Source organism: Haliotis rufescens, unplaced genomic scaffold (genome assembly GCF_023055435.1).
Source record: "Haliotis rufescens isolate VD_foot unplaced genomic scaffold, xgHalRufe1.0.p SCAF_20, whole genome shotgun sequence".
Classification (NCBI taxonomy): domain Eukaryota; kingdom Metazoa; phylum Mollusca; class Gastropoda; order Lepetellida; family Haliotidae; genus Haliotis; species Haliotis rufescens.
Genome location: NW_025963891.1, coordinates 10,910,487 through 10,929,024, shown reverse-complemented (window position 1 = coordinate 10,929,024; position 18,538 = coordinate 10,910,487). Strand labels below are relative to the sequence as shown.

Sequence of the window (18,538 nt, the reverse complement as noted above, 5' to 3'; positions counted from 1 at the left end):
CGAAACCACTTGTTCCTGAATACATGAGTGCATCCTTTCTTTCCAGGGTACAGCTTATATCAAGTTGTTGCAAATGTAAAATACTACTTCTTGAATATTGGATACAGTTAAAACATAAATTGATACATTAGTAGGTTATTGTGTGTCCTATCATCAGGTTTATACATATAGATACATCAGTGAATTGTGACATCCCTTGTGTACAGGTACATGATGCACACAGGGAATATTAAATGGTCAGTCCACAATGAACAACCAAGGGCCATGATTATACACTGTAATATTTCTCCATGCCATTATGGTAAAATACCACTTCTCCATCAGTTTCATCAGTAACTTTAAACTGTAAGTGTGCTTTTATTCTACACATATTCAAACAAACCTATGGCAATGAATCTGTCTTGGTTTTTATCAAATTAGAATGAGTGACATGTAGTACATAGAATAATTGAGAAAATGCCATAAGCTTATATGAATTTCTTTTCTTTTAACTCCGTTAAAGTATATACATGCTAAAATCTATACATAGAAATAACATATACACAGAAAAAGAAATATATATTAACAGTATACAAAACAAAGGTCATTATTTATAAATATAGATGATAATAATATGTCAGTGTCTTTCATTTAACAAAATTTACAAATTGATTTAGATTAGCACTTTTCAGATATACATGTTTATAATTCTTCAATATATATACATAATATGTACAGTGCACCTCATGTACATATGATATTATATACAAAATAAATAAGCATGTGCAATAACTTGACAAAATATCAGTGTCTTTTCAATCAATAAAATGGCATCCATTATTTCATCAAGTAGAATCAATGTACTTTTCAACAGCAATAATCCTTGAAAAATCAGAAGTTGGCCTCAGGTCCACATTCGTTATAATACAAGTAGAGTCCATTCATATTTTGTAGAAGATGCTTTCGCAATAGCAGTCACAAAGATCGATACAGGTCTATAATTATGATAAATACAGGTACAATTCATTTGTTTATATGTTGTTTAATGCAGCACTCAGCAATATTCCAGCTATATGATGGCAGTCTATGAATAATCAAGTCTGGACCAGACAGTCCTGTGATTGACATCATGAGCATCGATCCACACAATTGTGATACAATGACATGCATCAACCAAGACGGTGAGTCTGACCATCCAATCCCGATAGTTGCTTCTTACCACAAGCATAATCGCCTTTTGTGGCAAGTATGGGTTGCTTAAGACCTATTCTACCCCGGATATTCAGAGGTCAGAACAAATCATGCATCTTTTATGTAAAGTTGCTGCTTTCACAGCTACAAAAGTCATTATTTATAAATACAGATGATAATAATATGTCAGTGTCTTTCATTTAACAAGATTTACAAATAGATTTAAATTAGCACTTTTCAGATACATGTTTATATTTCTTCAATATATATACATAATATGTACAGTGTACCTCATCTACATATGAAATTATACACAAAATAATTGAGCAGTGAAATAGTTTGACATGAACTATATTCTGACAGATATTTCTTTTCTTTTAGATCAGCTAAAGTATATACATGCTAAAATCTATACATAGAAATAACATATACACAGGAAAAGAAATATATATTAACAGTATACAAAACACACACACACTCACACATCTAGTAGAATCAATAGTATTACATTTTCAACAAAATAACAATTTGGTATTTTGTATGTCGGACTAAGGCCTATAATTATGATAATAAAGAACAAGTCTTTCATGTTTTGTAGAAACTGCTTTTGCAACAAAATTCATTATTTATAAATACAGATGATAATAATATGTCAGTGTCTTTCATTTCACAAGATTTACAAATTGATTTAAATTAGCACTTTTCAGATACATGTTAATGTTTTTCAAAATATATACATAATATGTACAGTGCACCTCATCTACATATGAAATTATACACAAGATAATTGAGCATGTGCAACAACTTGACATGAACTAAATTATAAATATCAGTGACTTTTCAATCTATAAAATGACATCCATTGCCCATTATTTCATCAAGTAGGATCAATGTTATTTTCAACAATTATATTCCTTGTAAAATAAGAAGTTAACTTCAGATCCATATTCATGATAATCTATTCATATTTTGTAGAAGAAGCTTTTACAACAAAAGTAACAAAGATAAATACAGGTCTAATTATGATAATACAGGTACAATTCATGTGTTTGTTTATTGTTTAACGCAGCACTCAGCAATGTTTCAGCTATAAGATGGCAGTCTATAAATAACCAAGTCTGGACCAAACAAACCAGTGATTGACATCATGAGCCTTCATCCACCCAATTGTGAAACGATGACATGCATCAACCATTGGCAAGCCTGACCACCCGATCCCGGTAGTCACTTCTTTAGGGGTTTGTACAATTCATGCTCATTTTGTGAAAGTTGCTACTTTCACAATAAAAGTCTGATAGGTGCAATAACATACCATTTCATCAAGTAGAATCAATGTAATTTTCAACAATTATATTCCTTGTAAAATAAGAAGTTGGTCTCAGGTCCACATTCATGATAATTCAAGTAGAGTCCATTCATATTTTGTACAAGATGCTTTTACAACAAAAGTCACAAAGATTAATACAGGTCTAATTATGATAATACATGTACAGTTCATGTGTTTGATTATTGTTTAACGCAGCACTCAGCAATGTTTCAGCTATATGATGGCAGTCTATAAATAACCAAGTCTGGACCAGACAATCCAGTGATTGACATCATGAGCGTTGATCCACCCAACTGTGATACTCACCCATCGGCGAGCCTGACCACCCGATCCAGGTAGTCACTTCTTCAGGGGTTTGTACAATTCATGCTTAAAATCAGATAGGTGCAATACCAGGCCAGTGTCTTTTGTTGAAACGAGATTTACAAATTTGATAAACGAGATTTACAAATTTGATAAAATAGGGACTTTTCAAATGATGACATGGTAAAGATTGTTTTTCATCACTGTTATATTCACAGCTATATTCATAATTTGATTTCAATAGCTTCATGATACCCAAAGTATGTAGGAAGAATCTGAACAGATACATTCTCAAGTCCTTTCACATATACATGGTCAAGAAGCGTTCCACCTTCAGTAGTAGGTTCTGAAACCATCTGTGTAAATCCATTTGATTCCATCATAGTCTGTATTGAAGATGATGACAAGATATTTTCATTGAAATCACCCATGATGATTGATCGACCAGAACGGTTATCAAGTTCCTGAACAAGTTGAAGCATATGCTTTCTGAAAATATCAACTGTGTATGAGCTTGGCCTGTAGATAACAACAACATGAGCTTGTACTTCCATGACGTACATACACAGATACTCTAAATTAGATACTGGTAACTGAGTAAATTCACATGTTTTGACTTCACTAGAATAAACTCCAACACCACCATGTCTTTGATTTTTCAGTTGCATCAGTATTGGTTCAGATGATTCATAACACTTTGATCTGGGTTTATGATGTAACGTAAATCCATCAAGTTTTGGTTCATCAGCTGGATGTGAATCAGATAACCATGTTTCTGTCAAGCAAATGAAATCAGACTCTAAAAACCTCTTGTCATTCTGCAGATCTTTAATATGTGATTGAAGGCCCTCAATGTTTTGCATAATTAGCGTGCATGTTGGATGACCATCATAGATTCTCTGATTTCTTGTCATGAACTTTGGCATACTAGACACTGCTGCTTCAACCTTTACACTGCTGTATATGACTGATTCTTTGAAATTCTGAATGATAAGACCATCAAGAGAAGATACACGACTTAGTGCTACATAAGCTTGTCCTGCTGCAAATACCTTGTGTAATGAAACAACAGCTTTGTTAACAGTTATCCCTTGTACTTTGTGTATGGTGCAAGCCCAGGCTAGTTTCAGTGGAAATTGTCGTCTAATGCCTCCATTGTTTGAAACAGTTTCTTCTTGTGGCTTAATAGGAGTACTGTTAGGATCTAATTCAGATGCAGTGCCTTCCATTCTTCGTAATTTCTGACCAACATCAATTTTGTCAAACACAATATGTATTTTTGAAGGAAATCTTTCACCATCAGTCAAAGATATGTGGCTTATAGTTCCAAAGACTCCATTCACAAGACCATCTGATGTATCAATATTCTTTGTGATCATCACACGCGCACCAATTGCAACATTGAGACTTTTTTGTAAGACTGAGTTATGAACTTTTCCATGAGGTATTTCTCTCTTTTCAAGTTTCCCTGTTTTTGCATTTCGTGAGAAATCTTGAGCGTCAATACAAATTGGATCTGAGCATTTAGAATGAAGAGCAGCAATATTGTATTCATCAACCTGAGCATTTGTTGCAAAAATGTGAATGCTTTCTGGATCATCTTCACCAGTTTCTTGTTGTTTGAGCATATGTATATCTCTTGTGTCAAGAGGGTCTGACTTTTTTCGTGTTCGTAACCGATTCAGAAGTTGTGCAAATGCAGGGTCCTTTTGTCTCATGATCTCTGTCAATTCTGCAATAGAAAAATTATCATTCCACAGGTCATATCCATTTTTGGCAACATGCAATGGTGTTCCTTTAACGGGTGATAACTGATAAAAGTCTCCAACAGCAATTACAGATACATTTCCAAATGGTGAATAATCAGCAGTTTGTTTGATCTGTCTCAATCTACCATGAATGTATGATAACAGCTTGTGATCAACCATTGATATTTCATCTATGATTAGTATGTGGATACTTTGCAGCTTTGCTCGCAGACTATTGATCTTTTCCTCACCAAGTGGCTGGTATGGCAGTTTTGCATCAATTCCAATTGAGAGTGCACTGTGTATCGTGGAAGCATGTATGTTAAATGCTGCAATACCGGTTGGAGCTACCAAAAGCACAGAGTTATCATCTGGATTATTTTGCATTGGGGCTAGCAGTCTAGTGCATTCATAGCAAATTGCCTTGATCAAATGGCTCTTTCCAGTACCAGCTCCACCAGTCAGAAATAGATTAAATGCATCAGGATTTTTGCCATTCCTTTTATCCAAACACCACTGTCTTATTTTATAGAAAACTTCAGCTTGTTCTTCATTCATTGATCTCAGAATAGTTTCTGCCTCTTGTTTTGACATTGTACTCTGAAGTACCTCTGTTTTTGATAACGTGTTATCCTTCAGTAGCAAATCAGGCATGTTCTTAGCAGTTTCACTTTCACTTTCCTCATCGGTCGTACAAGTGTGTTCAACTTCACATGCTATTCTTTCAGATTCAGTTTCTGGACAGATTTGAGCCCAAGCATCTTCCAATTGACCTGTTTTGTCAAACAATTCCTCTGCTTCATCAATAACATCACCATCTTTCTCAAACATTGCTTTGTTTCTGTCAACAATCTCTTTCACAGTTTCCAAAGGACAGTTCTCAATCTGAACAGCACCAGTTTCATAGAACTCTTCATACGAATTGAATGCGGGTGGTTTTAATTGTGCATCAAATGTGTATGGCAAGAATAACTGCAATATACTGTGATAGTGTTTTTCTGGATTCTTTGTACGTGAAAATCTGGCATATCTGATAACTGCTGCATCAGTCCGAGTACGTTTTTTCACATGACCAAGGCCATTTTGTAATGTTACTACTGGACTACGGCGTTTGTCATCAGAAACATTTGATACTTCAGATTTTGGTAGCACTCTGTATTCTGAGCAAAACGTTGCAAGACACATGTTATCAAACTCGTCACCTTTGGGTCTGCTCTTGTATCGATCAACAATGCTTGTCATCCACATTTCATCTTCATCTAGTTCACCACTCTTTCGTTTGTTCTGCAGTGTTTTAAGAGGCAAACTCATTCTGACAGGGTCTACGGTTGGAATGAACTGTACTTTACGTGATCCTTCCTTCAATCTCAAATTGCAAACTCGAAAGACAGCTTCCTGAGCACTCACTTCTCTATTGTGTAGGTATACAGCACCAAGTTTCTTGAGAGCAGATTTTGCATCAGAGTTATCCTTGTTTGCTTCTGTTTGTGCATGATTCAACAGTAATCCCATTTCTCTTTCTGCCTTTGAGATATATGAAATGATGTAGACAACACAAGAGTAGGCATCAACTATGTACTGAATATCCATGTTCGCATTCCAACATCTGAGCAGATCTGCATTGTACTGATTGACCCATACATCATTGGGATTGCGTTTCATCACAACATTTGTCTTTTTGGATAGAGTATCACATGCTAGTTGAAATATGTCTTGCGAAATACCAATGGCAGAGAACAATGCATCAACTGACTCAAATGTTTGCTCATCATTTGTTAATCCTTGCCAAATCAGTTTCAAAATTCTTTGAGCATCTGGTATGGACATAAATTTCATATTGAAAAGATCTTCACAGCACTGTTTCAAGGTTTTGGGCACAACATCTTTTGGTTTATTGTCAAGACCTCCTGCTCGTGATATGAAAGTTTCATTGCTTGGAGGACGTGGAAAATTGAATCTGCAGGTTGTGCCATTTTTTTTGCATGTCTTTGAATGTCTTTTACTATGTTTTTGTACACTGTTGACAATATCAAACAATTCTTCATCATTCTCAACTGAAGGCATATCACATGTGACATATTTATCAATGAAAGATGTTACTGACTCATCATTATCGTCATCAACCTTTGGAGCATTCTCAACCCAGAAAAGGCAGTGAGTGTGAGGGGAACCACGGTGCTGGAATTCTACACGATAGAAGTAATCTTTTATCTTTCCAATTGGTTCAGCTGGTGACATGATAACCTCTTTCAAGAAGCAATGGAACCTTTGGTCAAACATTCGTGCTGCTGTCACTGGATTTTTCCTTAGTATAGAACATTTTTCAGACCAGTCAAGTTCAGTGGCTTTCCGTGTATCACCTGCTTCTCTGAGTATCGTTTCAATCATTTCTGGCCATCTCATATCAGCTGATGAAAATGAACAAAACCAAGTTGGAATGCCGAGTTGTCTTATCATAGCAAATAAATCTTTCTGAGCAGACTGCCAGTATGGTGGAGTTCCTCTGATAGGTTTCAAGAACTTGTAGCCTTCATCACATTTTAATATCTCTCTCAGAGAATCAGAATCTGTAAGATTTTCAGATGTAACATTTTTACCATGTGACTGTGATCCTTTTCGCATTGCAATGGAAACATTTGACATAACTTGATCAATTTCAGAAAGATACTGTGCATAAAATATGTAGTCAGTGTTTTGAGCAAATCTGCTATCAGCATTCATGAGGCGTGTATGTAGATAACGTGCAATTGTAATTCTCTCTTCACGATCATCATGGAATGTAGGGGACCCTGATGGGAACAGAACTGGAAATGACCTTGCTTCATTGCTTTTGTCTGTCAGTAGTCGAACAGGATTATTTTCTTCAGCAGGTGCAATACAAGTTATCTTTTCAAAATATTGATCCATAACTTCTTGGCCAATATCAAGCGGTTGTAGACATGTATTCATGAGTAATCCATGATCTTTCTCAGACTCTTCATTTTCATTAGTTTGTGTGTTTGAGCTATCCTTTTCAACCTCAGGTAATGTTTCAGTATCAGAATCAATAATTTCATCTTCCTCATCAATAACTGGCAAGGGATTGACCCAATCTGTATTAAAATTCACATCACTGTACCATTTGTTAGTTGTTTGAAGATATTCCAAAGCATTTTTAACATGAGCCTTGTTGACAAACTGGTATTGATAATGGCCTTTGTAAGTAATCTTCCTTTTCAGTTTCACTCTAATCATCTGATCATCTATATCACTTCTCGGTAACATACTTGTGCTTTTCTGAATGTTAGAGGGAACACATACTACAGGTCCGTGTACGCCATGTTGTCCACCTTTTGGTAATGCCATCATTTTCATGAAAGGAATATTCAAGGCAATCAAGTGCTGCTCTAGTTCATTGAGACATTGCAGTTGCATAGGAACAGGGGTCAGTTCAAGGTTGTTAACAACAGCTTCTCCAGGCATTTTACCAGACAAAAGTTTCCTATGACAAGTATAGCAAATCCATAATGTGCCTTCTGGACTATCGACAAATGAACATTGGTCATCACAACTGTCTGAGCACCTGTGTAGGTAATTTTCTGTGATGCATCTCTCAGCAACAGTGGCAATATTACTTCCTTTGTTTTCATACACTGTTCTTTTACATTGTACAACCTGTTTTTTGAAAAGTCTTCGATGACACACTGAGCACACAAATTCTGGACCTTCAGATATGTTTTTGGCAAAGGATTGTGTAACATTTTCCATTATTTTCCTTTCTTTGGTTAATTGCAGAACCCTGGCAGATTGTCTCTCTTTCAAATTAGTTCTGTGTTCACCACTAGCTTTGTATTTGGCAATGCTTGCTGATTTAACAGATTCCCTGTGCTTTGCATCTTTTGCATATTTCTTGATACTGTTAGTTTTTACATTTTCTCTGTGCTTTTCATCCTTTGCATATTTCTCTGTACTGTTGGTTTTTACACTTTCTCTGTGCTTTTCATCGTTTGCATATTTCTCTGTACTGTTGGTTTTTACACTTTCTCTGTGCTTTTCATCGTTTGCATATTTCTCTGTACTGTTGGTTTTTACATTTTCTCTGTGCTTTTCATCGTTTGCATATTTCTCTGTACTGTTGGTTTTTACACTTTCTCTGTGCTTTTCATCGTTTGCATATTTCTCGATACTGTTGTTCTTTTTATTTTCTCTGTGCTTTTCGTCCTTTGCATATTTCTCTGAACTGAGATTTTTTAGAGCCTCCTTGTGCTTTGCATCTTTTCGATACTGCTGACTGCTGTAAGATTTTATATCTTCCTTGTGTTTTGAATCTGTGGCATATTTCTGACTGCTGTACGTTTTAACATCTTCCCTGTGTTTTGAATCAGTGGCATATTTCTGACTGCTGTACGTTTTAACATCTTCCCTGTGTTTTGAATCTGTGGCATATTTCTGACTGCTGTAAGCTTTTACTGTTTCCTTGTGTTCAGAGACAGTAGCATATTTGTTAGTACTGTATTTTTTGACAAATTCCCTGTGTGCTTCATCATCTTTGTATTTATTTGAACTTTGCAGTTTCTTTCTGTTCTTGAAATCTAGGTCAGTGTTGTACTTTTCATTCTCTTTTGCAAGTCTTCTCTGTTTCACATTCAAATTCAATGTTTCAGAATTATCTTTCTCTAATTCTCTTTTGGCTCTCATATATTCTCTTTTAGCTTTTGCCTGTGCATACTTTCCTTTTGGTTTTTTAGTTGGTCTGTGATCAGGTCTCTTTTCTTTAGAATCAGAACATTTTTGTTTTTTCAAGACTGACTTTCTGTCATTCAGCAAATCTGCAGATAGCTGGTCAGCATTTCTCTTGATATTCATATGTCTCTGACAATATTTGTCTGTACATGAGTTTCTCAAAGCATCTACTGTGTTCACACAAACAACCACTTCATAATGTGATCCACCAACATGATTTAGATATATGCCAGTTCCTGTGTTCACTGTGTCTGAGTTTAACTGCCTGCTTGAATATCTCAGCCATCTGTTATCAGAGTATGTGCATATGTCAGTGCCCAGTAGATTTGCAGCTGCAAGTATTTCAAGTTCTGTAGCCCATGTTCCAACATACCACATTCTGGATTGAGAAATGTACTGTTCAACTGACTCGTAACCTGGTCTTAAGAAGTGATGGAAACTTTGAGCATGTTCTTTTAGATGTGTCACAATAGCCAGTCTGATTTTCCTGTGGTTGTTTTCTTTGCCCGAGATTGCATATGAAAGACTTCTAAAGAAGCAATTGCCATCACCTTCAATGGATACTGTTCTGCATGGTACATCAATTTCTACACCAAATTCATGATCTTGAGACTTTGCTACACATTGGTGTTGAATATCAAGCTTCTTGCATAACTGTTCACATACATTTGATGATACAGGGCAGAATAGCATTGCATGTTGGTCAGTTCCAGTTTCTTTCAAACTACCATCTTGTGAGTTGTCGTCACATTCATCAATATGCATCATGTCATCTTGATCATTCTCATTTGTTTCACATGCCGTATCATCACTTTGGTCAATCTCAATCATATCTACTGTACCATCCTCATCAATATGCACTACATCATCATTGTCATTGGTATCACTTGCATTGTCAGACTGATTGTCATGTGGCTGTATATCAGTGCTAATTTTCATGCCTGTCATTTCAAATTGTGAATTTGCATTTAAGTTCATTGACCGAGCAAGATTCAAACAGTGTTCATAGACCTGAAGCAGACTTGTGTATTGGATAAGTATGCTAGTACCATTAGTGACTTGTAATCCTTCAGTGTTCCGGGAATGGGAATCAAACACGTGGTATTTGTTATTTCTTTCTATCACAGCAAATGTTGATCCTCCAAATGTCACAAAAGTAGCATCATGTTGTGAAAATATTGTTTGAAGTGCAGCATCGAGACACATTTGTTGTGGATTATCAACAATTTCTTCAGTATCTTTCATCACAAAGCCACTCAGAGAATCGCCAGACACAAATCTATATTCTTTGCCAAAGAAGTCTACTGTTGGACAAATGTCTGACACAAGAAGGTATGCACTACGACTAGTTGATTGTCTCTGGTTTATAGAATCTTCATAAAGTTTGTTTCCTCTACAAAGAACTGTGTCAAGATCATAGCTGTCCCATGTGGAAATGTCCTTAATTTGATTGTACATCATTGCCATTGCACTGTTAGCTACACACTGTCTGCCACTGTTTTTTCCAAATCTAGTGTGACCTTGATTGAAAGAACCATGTACAGTCTCATTTGTGTCAATATCAATCATTTCCACACTACCATCCTGTGAGTTGTCTTCGAGTTCATCAATATGCACTACATCATCATTGTCATTGGTATCACTCGCACTGTCAGACTGGTTGTCATGTGGCTCTACATCCCGTGAGTTGTCTTCGAGTTCATCAATATGCACTACTTCATCATTCTCATTTGTATCACTCGCATTGTCAGACCGGTTGTCATGTGGCTCTACATCCTGTGAGTTGTCTTCGAGTTCATCAATATGCACAACATCATCATTGTCATTGGTATCACTCGCATTGTCAGACCGGTTGTCATGTGGCTCTACACCAGTGGTAATTCTCATACCTGTCATTTCAAATTGTGAATTTGCATTTAAGTTCATTGACCGAGCAAGATTCAAACAGTGTTCATAGACCTGAAGCAGACTTGTGTATTGAATAAGTATGCTAGTACCATTAGTGACTTGTAATCCTTCAGTGTTCCGGGAATGGGAATCAAACACGTGGTATTTGTTATTTCTTTCTATCACAGCAAATGTTGATCCTCCAAATGTCACAAAAGTAGCATCATGTTGTGAAAATATTGTTTGAAGTGCAGCATCGAGACACATTTGTTGTGGAATATCAACAATTTCTTCAGTATCTTTCATCACAAAGCCAGTCAGAGAATCGCCAGACACAAATCTATATTCTTTGCCAAAGAAGTCTACTGTTGGACAAATGTCTGACACAAGAAGGTATGCACTACGACTAGTTGATTGTCTCTGGTTTATAGAATCTTCATAAAGTTTGTTTCCTCTACAAAGAACTGTGTCAAGATCATGGCTGTCCCATGTGGAAATGTCCTTAATTTGATTGTACATCATTGCCATTGCACTGTTAGCTACACACTGTCTGCCACTGTTTTTTCCAAATCTAGTGTGACCTTGATTGAAAGAACCATGTACAGTCTCATTTGTATCAGTATGATGGTCATTGGTAACAAAATCTTGATCATAACTCTCTGGATCATTGATGTCAGTATCAGGGTCATAGCTCTCAGGATCATTGTTATCACTGACATTGTTCTCATTGGCATATGGGTCTTTTTGAGCATTTTGATCTTTTTGAGCATTGGCATATGAGGCATTGGCATTGGCATATGAGGCATTGGCATATGAGGCATTGGCATATGAGGCATTGTCATTTGAGGCATTGGCATATGAGGCATTGTCATTTGAGGCATTGGCATTTGAGGCATTGGCATTTAAGGCATTCGCCTTGGCGTATGAGGCATTGGCATTGGCATATGAGGCATTGGCATTTGAGGCATTGGCATAGGAGGCATTGGGATAGGAGGCATTGGCATTTGAGGCATTGGCATTTGAGGCATTGGCATAGGAGGCATTGGGATAGGAGGCATTGGCATTTGAGGCATTGGCATTTGAGGTATCGGCATTTGAGGCATCGGCATCATATGTAGCATTTTGTGTAAGGCATTTTTGTGTAGCACTATTGTATGAGCTTTCAGCGCATGTTTTGTTCGGGTTTTGTTCTGTTGCACATTTATTAACGAGGCCTGCTTCCTCGGTATCATTTTTAGGGAGGTGATACCCCTCCATCTGTTGCAGCATCTTCTTCAGTGGCATCTCTGAAACAGAAAAAAAAGAGGGATAAAATAATTACCCCCCCTCTTAATAAATATCCCCCCCCACCCAAAATAAAGTTAAGACCCATCCCTTTAATAGTTTCATACTGCAAAATCTTCCCTAAACTTAAAAACTCATAGATTATATCTTTTCATATAAAATCCAAAGATATAAATACTTCTTTTGTTCAGAACTTAGTTTACGACTGTTGAATCTTACATAAAATATAACTTCACACAGGACTTTCAATCATTATAAGCAAAGGGCCAAATTACACAATACATGTCAAAGGTTTCAATTATTCCAGAGGTACAAATGTAGGGTTTGTTTTCAGATTTACGAGCTTTTAGCTCTAGGCCCCCACCCTAAAATTATCCCTGTATATACTGGAACAGACTCCTGAATGTATATTTATGAACTTAATGTACATATCTCCCACACACCCAAAATATACTGTACCTTAGTTGAAAAAGAACTCTTCATTTCCAATAATGGTTGAAGCATTCATAAAATATGATGGAACATTTCTTTTAAAATCTCATCAACAAAAGGAAAGTATTACTTAACCTCAGATACCAAAATTTGATATGCCATATGACCATCACACTAAACATTATAAATAGTAAAGTTATAATTTGTTTCCGGCTACGTTCAAACATTGAATGACTACATTTGACTAGTAGTGAACTCAAGTGAACTGAAAATAATTATACAATACTGAACCTCTACCTCACCACAATTAGTTTTACACCCAGCTAACCAACTAGATTGCAATGATCACATCAGCCTTAGTGTTGACTCAAAGTATGATTACTAGGAACTGATTGATTCAAAATGTCAACATTCCTCAAGCCCCATTTTCAACAATCTGTGACTTGGCCAAGCGTTAAAATTTATTTTGGTCTGGTATGGTCAACTCATATATATCTATTATGATCAGTTAATTCTGGTAAAATCAAATGTCTTTTTGAGGGTATCACTGGCAGACAGCAGCATAAAGCAGGAGTTTGAGACAATTACCTTTTCAATCCAAGAATTTTATCTCATTGTATATCAGGATGTCAACAGACCACATAAAGTCAGTATAATATATTAATTTATTCACACATCAAATAAATGAATATTGGTAAGGTTTAAGGGTTGTTTTTCAATGTTATTTTTGTCAGTTGCATTACAAGTACAGAATTGGACAAAATTATTTTTGTGTTATTATAGAAGCCGATGTCAATGTATGTAGCCCAATTCTGAGCACTGCTCTGCTATTCCTGGAATATTGAAAAAGCAGCAGAAAGTCATTCTCACTCTGTCGACGGTGAACGCATTTTATTTTATTTATTGTGTTTTTAGATCGTGTGAACGCATTTCATTTTATTTATTGTGTTTTTAGATCGTGTTTTTAGATCGTGTATGAGTCCCAACAATAATTTCCGTGATTCGCTGAGTAGAGTTGCATCCCTTGGCATGCCACAAACCTATAATTAAGTTCGAATCCCAGTTCGTGGGTTTCACCGAAGTGTTAAACAGTAAAGACCTGCATCACTTCAGGCTTTCCTCCCACATTCAGCTGACACGCCGTGATATAACTGGAATACTGTTAAAAGCAGTGTTAAACCCAACTCACTCCACATCACATCAATGGTACAAAAATGACATAACACTGTTTACGTAAGTCTTTACTGTGACAATCTTACAAAATAGGTCAGATCTTCCATCAATTCAGCCTTTGATTCATTGTAGTTAGCATTCAGCAATGTTGCAGCTATATGAAGGCAGTCTGCATATAAATTCGACCAGGCAATCCAGTGATTGGTATTGTTAACAAACAATCCACATCCTCTTGCATGGTAGGTCTTGACGATTCATCGTTGTTTGATGCCACTCAGCAATGTTGCAGCTATATGAAGGCAGTCTGCATATAAATTAGACCAGGCAATCCAGTGATTGGTATTGTTAACAAACAATCCACATCCTCTTGCATGGTAGGTCTTGATGATTCATCGTTGGGTTGATGCCACTCAGCAATGTTGCAGCTATATGAAGGCAGTCTGCATATAAACTGGACCAGACAATCCAGTGATTGGTATTGTTAACAATCCACATCCTCTTGCATGGTAGGTCTTGACGATTCATCGTTGATTCATGCCACTCAGCAATGTTGCAGCTATATGATGGCAGTCTCCAAATAATTCAGCGATATTGCAGCTAGATGGTAGCATATAAATATTCAAAATGTAGAAATTGACACAACACATTGTTTTCTCTACCTTTATATTTCATAAGAACTAAATAATGCCACCCTCAGCAATGTTGCAGCTATATTGGACCAGACAATCCAGTGATTGGTAATGTTAACAACAATCCACATCCTCTTGCATGGTAGGTCTTGACGATTCATCGTTGTTTGATGCCACTCAGCAATGTTGCAGCTATATGAAGGCAGTCTGCATATAAATTAGACCAGGCAATCCAGTGATTGGTATTGTTAACAAACAATCCACATCCTCTTGCATGGTAGGTCTTGACGATTCATCGTTGGGTTGATGCCACTCAGCAATGTTGCAGCTATATGAAGGCAGTCTGCATATAAACTGGACCAGATAATCCAGTGATTGGTATTGTTAACAACAATCCACATCCTCTTGCATGGTAGGTCTTGACGATTCATCGTTGATTCATGCCACTCAGCCATGTTGCAGCTATATGAAGGCAGTCTGCATATAAACTGGACCAGACAATCCAGTGATTGGTATTGTTAACAACAATCCACATCCTCTTGCTTGGTAGGTCTTGACGATTCATCGTTGTTTCATGCCACTCAGCAATGTTGCAGCTATATGATGTTCTTATGAAATTCAGCTATATTGCAGCTAGATGGTAGCATATAGATATTCAAAATGTAGAATTTGACACAACACATTGTTTTCTCTACCTTCATTATTTCATAAGAACTAAATAATGCCACACTCAGCAATGTTGCAGCTATATGATGGCAGTCTGCATATAAATTGGACCAGACAATCCAGTAACAACAATCCACATCCTCTTGCATGGTAAGTCTTGACGATTCATCGTTGTTTAATGCCACTCAGCAATGTTGCAGCTATATGATGGCAGTCTGCATATAAATTGGACCAGCATCCTGTTCTTATGAAATTCAGCTATATTGCAGCTAGATGGTAGCATATAAATATTCAAAATTGACACAACACATTGTTTTCTCTACCTTTATTATTTCATAAGAACTAAATAATGCCACACTCAGCAATGTTGCAGCTATATGATGGCAGTCGGCATATAAATTGGACCAGACAATCGTTGATTAACAATCCACATCTTTTTTCATGGTAGCTCTCGACGGTAGGTCTTGGCGATTCATCGTTGTTTGATGCCACTCAGCAATGTTGCAGCTATATGAAGGCAGGCTGCATATAGACAATCCAGTGATTGGTATTGTTAACTACAATCCACATCCTCTTGTTTTATGTCACTCAGCATATTGCAGCTATATGATGGCAGTCTCCAAATAATGTGGACAGGACCAGCATCCTGCTCTTATGAAATTCAGCTATATTGCAGCTAGATGGTAGCATATAGATATTCAAAATGTAGAAATTGACACTCATTGTCTTTTTCTACCTTTATTTTTCTTTTTTATTATTTCATAAGAACTAAATAGTGTTGCAATGTTGCAGCTCTATGGCAGTTTGCATGTTGGACAAAACAATCCAGTGATTGGTGTTGTGCATGACAATCTGTTTAATACTACACAGCAATGTTGCGGCTATATATGGCAGACTGCAAATAATCTGAACAGAACCAGACAATACAGTGTTTGGCATTGTGAAAAAACATCAGCATCTTTTTGATGCCATAAATCAGCAATGTTGCAGCTCTATGATGTTTGCAAATAATCTGGACTGCACCAGACAATCCACATGATTGGATGTCACTCAGCAATGTTGCAAGTTGGACAAAGCAATCCAGTGATTGGTATTGTGCATGGTAGGTCATGGTTGTTTAATGCCACACAGCAATGTTGCGGCTATATATGGCAGTCTAAAAATAATCTGAACAGGACCAGACAATACAGTGTTTGGTATCAGTGTTTTGATGCCACAATCAGCAATGTTGCAGCTATATGATTGCAGTCTGCAATTCAGTGATTGGTATTATGAACAATTCACATCAGCATCCTGTTTTAATGCCATACTCTGCAATATTGCAACTAGATGATGGCAGTCTGTACATATATGTACTAAATAATGTCAGTTGTCACACTCAGCAATGTTGCAGGTTGGACCAGTGCCAGGTTTTATAAACAACAATCCCATGCAAAATCCATTGATTCATTGATGTTAAGTGCTACTCAGCAATGTTGCAGCTATATGATGTGAATAATCTGGACTTGCCCGGTAAATATTCAAATTTGGCATACAGATTAGTGTTGTATTGTCAACAACTCAGCAATATTGCACATTAATATGAAGCATTGCTGAGTGACAATACGTAAATAATTGTTCTTCAAACCATGTTGCTCAGGTACAGGTTGCTGTATTGTTTCATTGACACACTCGGCACTATTGCAGCCATGTAATGACAGCTAGTAACTATTAAATCTGGCCAAGACAATCCAGTTATTAGTTTTGTCAACAATATTGCAGCTATGCATGTGGCCAGTACACAATCAATATGATTCTAAGATTTCAATATACATGCTATACTTACATCATTAATTGCGTCCAAATCATGTCCTCTTCAACAGCTCCTATGACTCCAAATTTCTCTTGGAGAGCAGCTGGTCGCAGTGAGATGTCATCTTTGTATACTGGTTCAGAAGTTGTCATGTTTTTGTTTGTTTGTATTTTGTATGATACCACAGGCCGCAATAGTGCCACAGACAGCTCCCTGTAAATAATAGTCACCAGACAGTCCAGAGATTGACATATGTGAGCAACGATTTACACCCCTGGGGTTAATTGCCCCCCATAGGCAAATATGTGAAGCCCATATCTGGTGTCCACTGTGGTGAATATTACTGGAATATTGCTTAAAGTGGGGTAAAACAATACTTACTCACACACACACTTGAGAGTATTTCATTTTATTCTTGTGTATTTGAAAGTTTGCAGATGCTGTTGGGTAGCCCAGATAAAGCGTTTGCTTGTAATGTTGAAGGATTGAATCCCAACATGGTTCCAATTTGTGAAACCCGTTCTGATCTCCTCCGCTATGATATTGCTAGAATATTGCTAAAAGCGGAATTAAACAATACTCACTCACTTGAACGTAAGGGGACCAATGTGTGAAACCTGTTTCTGATCTCCCCCGCTGTGATATTGCTAGAATATTGCTAAAAGCGGACTTAAACAATACTCACTCACTTGAAAGTAAACATTTATTTCATTCTGATATGGTGTATTTTAGAGTGTGGATATGTGGTTAGTTAGCCTGGTGATTAAAGCGTTTGCTTGTAGTGTCGAAGACATGGGTTCGAATCTCCAATGTGGGTCCAATGTGCGAAACCTGTTTCTGATCTCCCCCGCTGTGATATTGCCAGAGTATTGCTAAAAGCGGAGTTAAACAATATTCACTCACTTGAAAGTAAACATTTATTTCATTCTGATATTGTGTATTTTAAAGTGTGGATATGTGGTTAGTCTGGTGATTAAAGCGTTCGCTTGTAGTGTCTAAGACATGGGTTCAATGAGTGTAACCTGTTTATGATCTCCCCCGCTGTGATATTGCCAGAATATTGCTAAAAGCGGAGTTAAACAATACTCACTCACTTGAATTCCCACATGTCCCATGTGTGAAAACTGTTTTTGATCTCCCCCGCTGTGATATTGCCGGAATATTGCTAAAAGCGGTAAAATTCATCCTGTTATAGTGCATTGTGGTTGGATAGCATAGTGGATAAAGCCTTCGCTTGTAATGTGGAAAACATGGTTTCAATTCTCAACATCGGTCCCATATAGACTGACTATTGCTAACATTTTAGTTATAATTAAATGTTGAAATGTTTGATATATTGACAATGAATTAATTGATTTGACTACTTGATTTAATTCTGTTATGTATTTTAAGTGTGCATTCAATT

The 18,538-nt window shown here is 36.8% G+C and overlaps 1 protein-coding gene across 1 annotated transcript; it reads right to left on the bottom strand.

The window, feature by feature from the left end:
- Positions 1-3,024: 3,024 nt before the first annotated feature.
- Positions 3,025-12,441, bottom strand: LOC125382713. The gene has a single exon (XM_048401012.1). The coding sequence runs from the start codon at positions 12,439-12,441 to the stop codon at positions 3,025-3,027; it is 9,417 nt and encodes a 3,138-aa protein (XP_048256969.1).
- Positions 12,442-18,538: the final 6,097 nt, after the last annotated feature.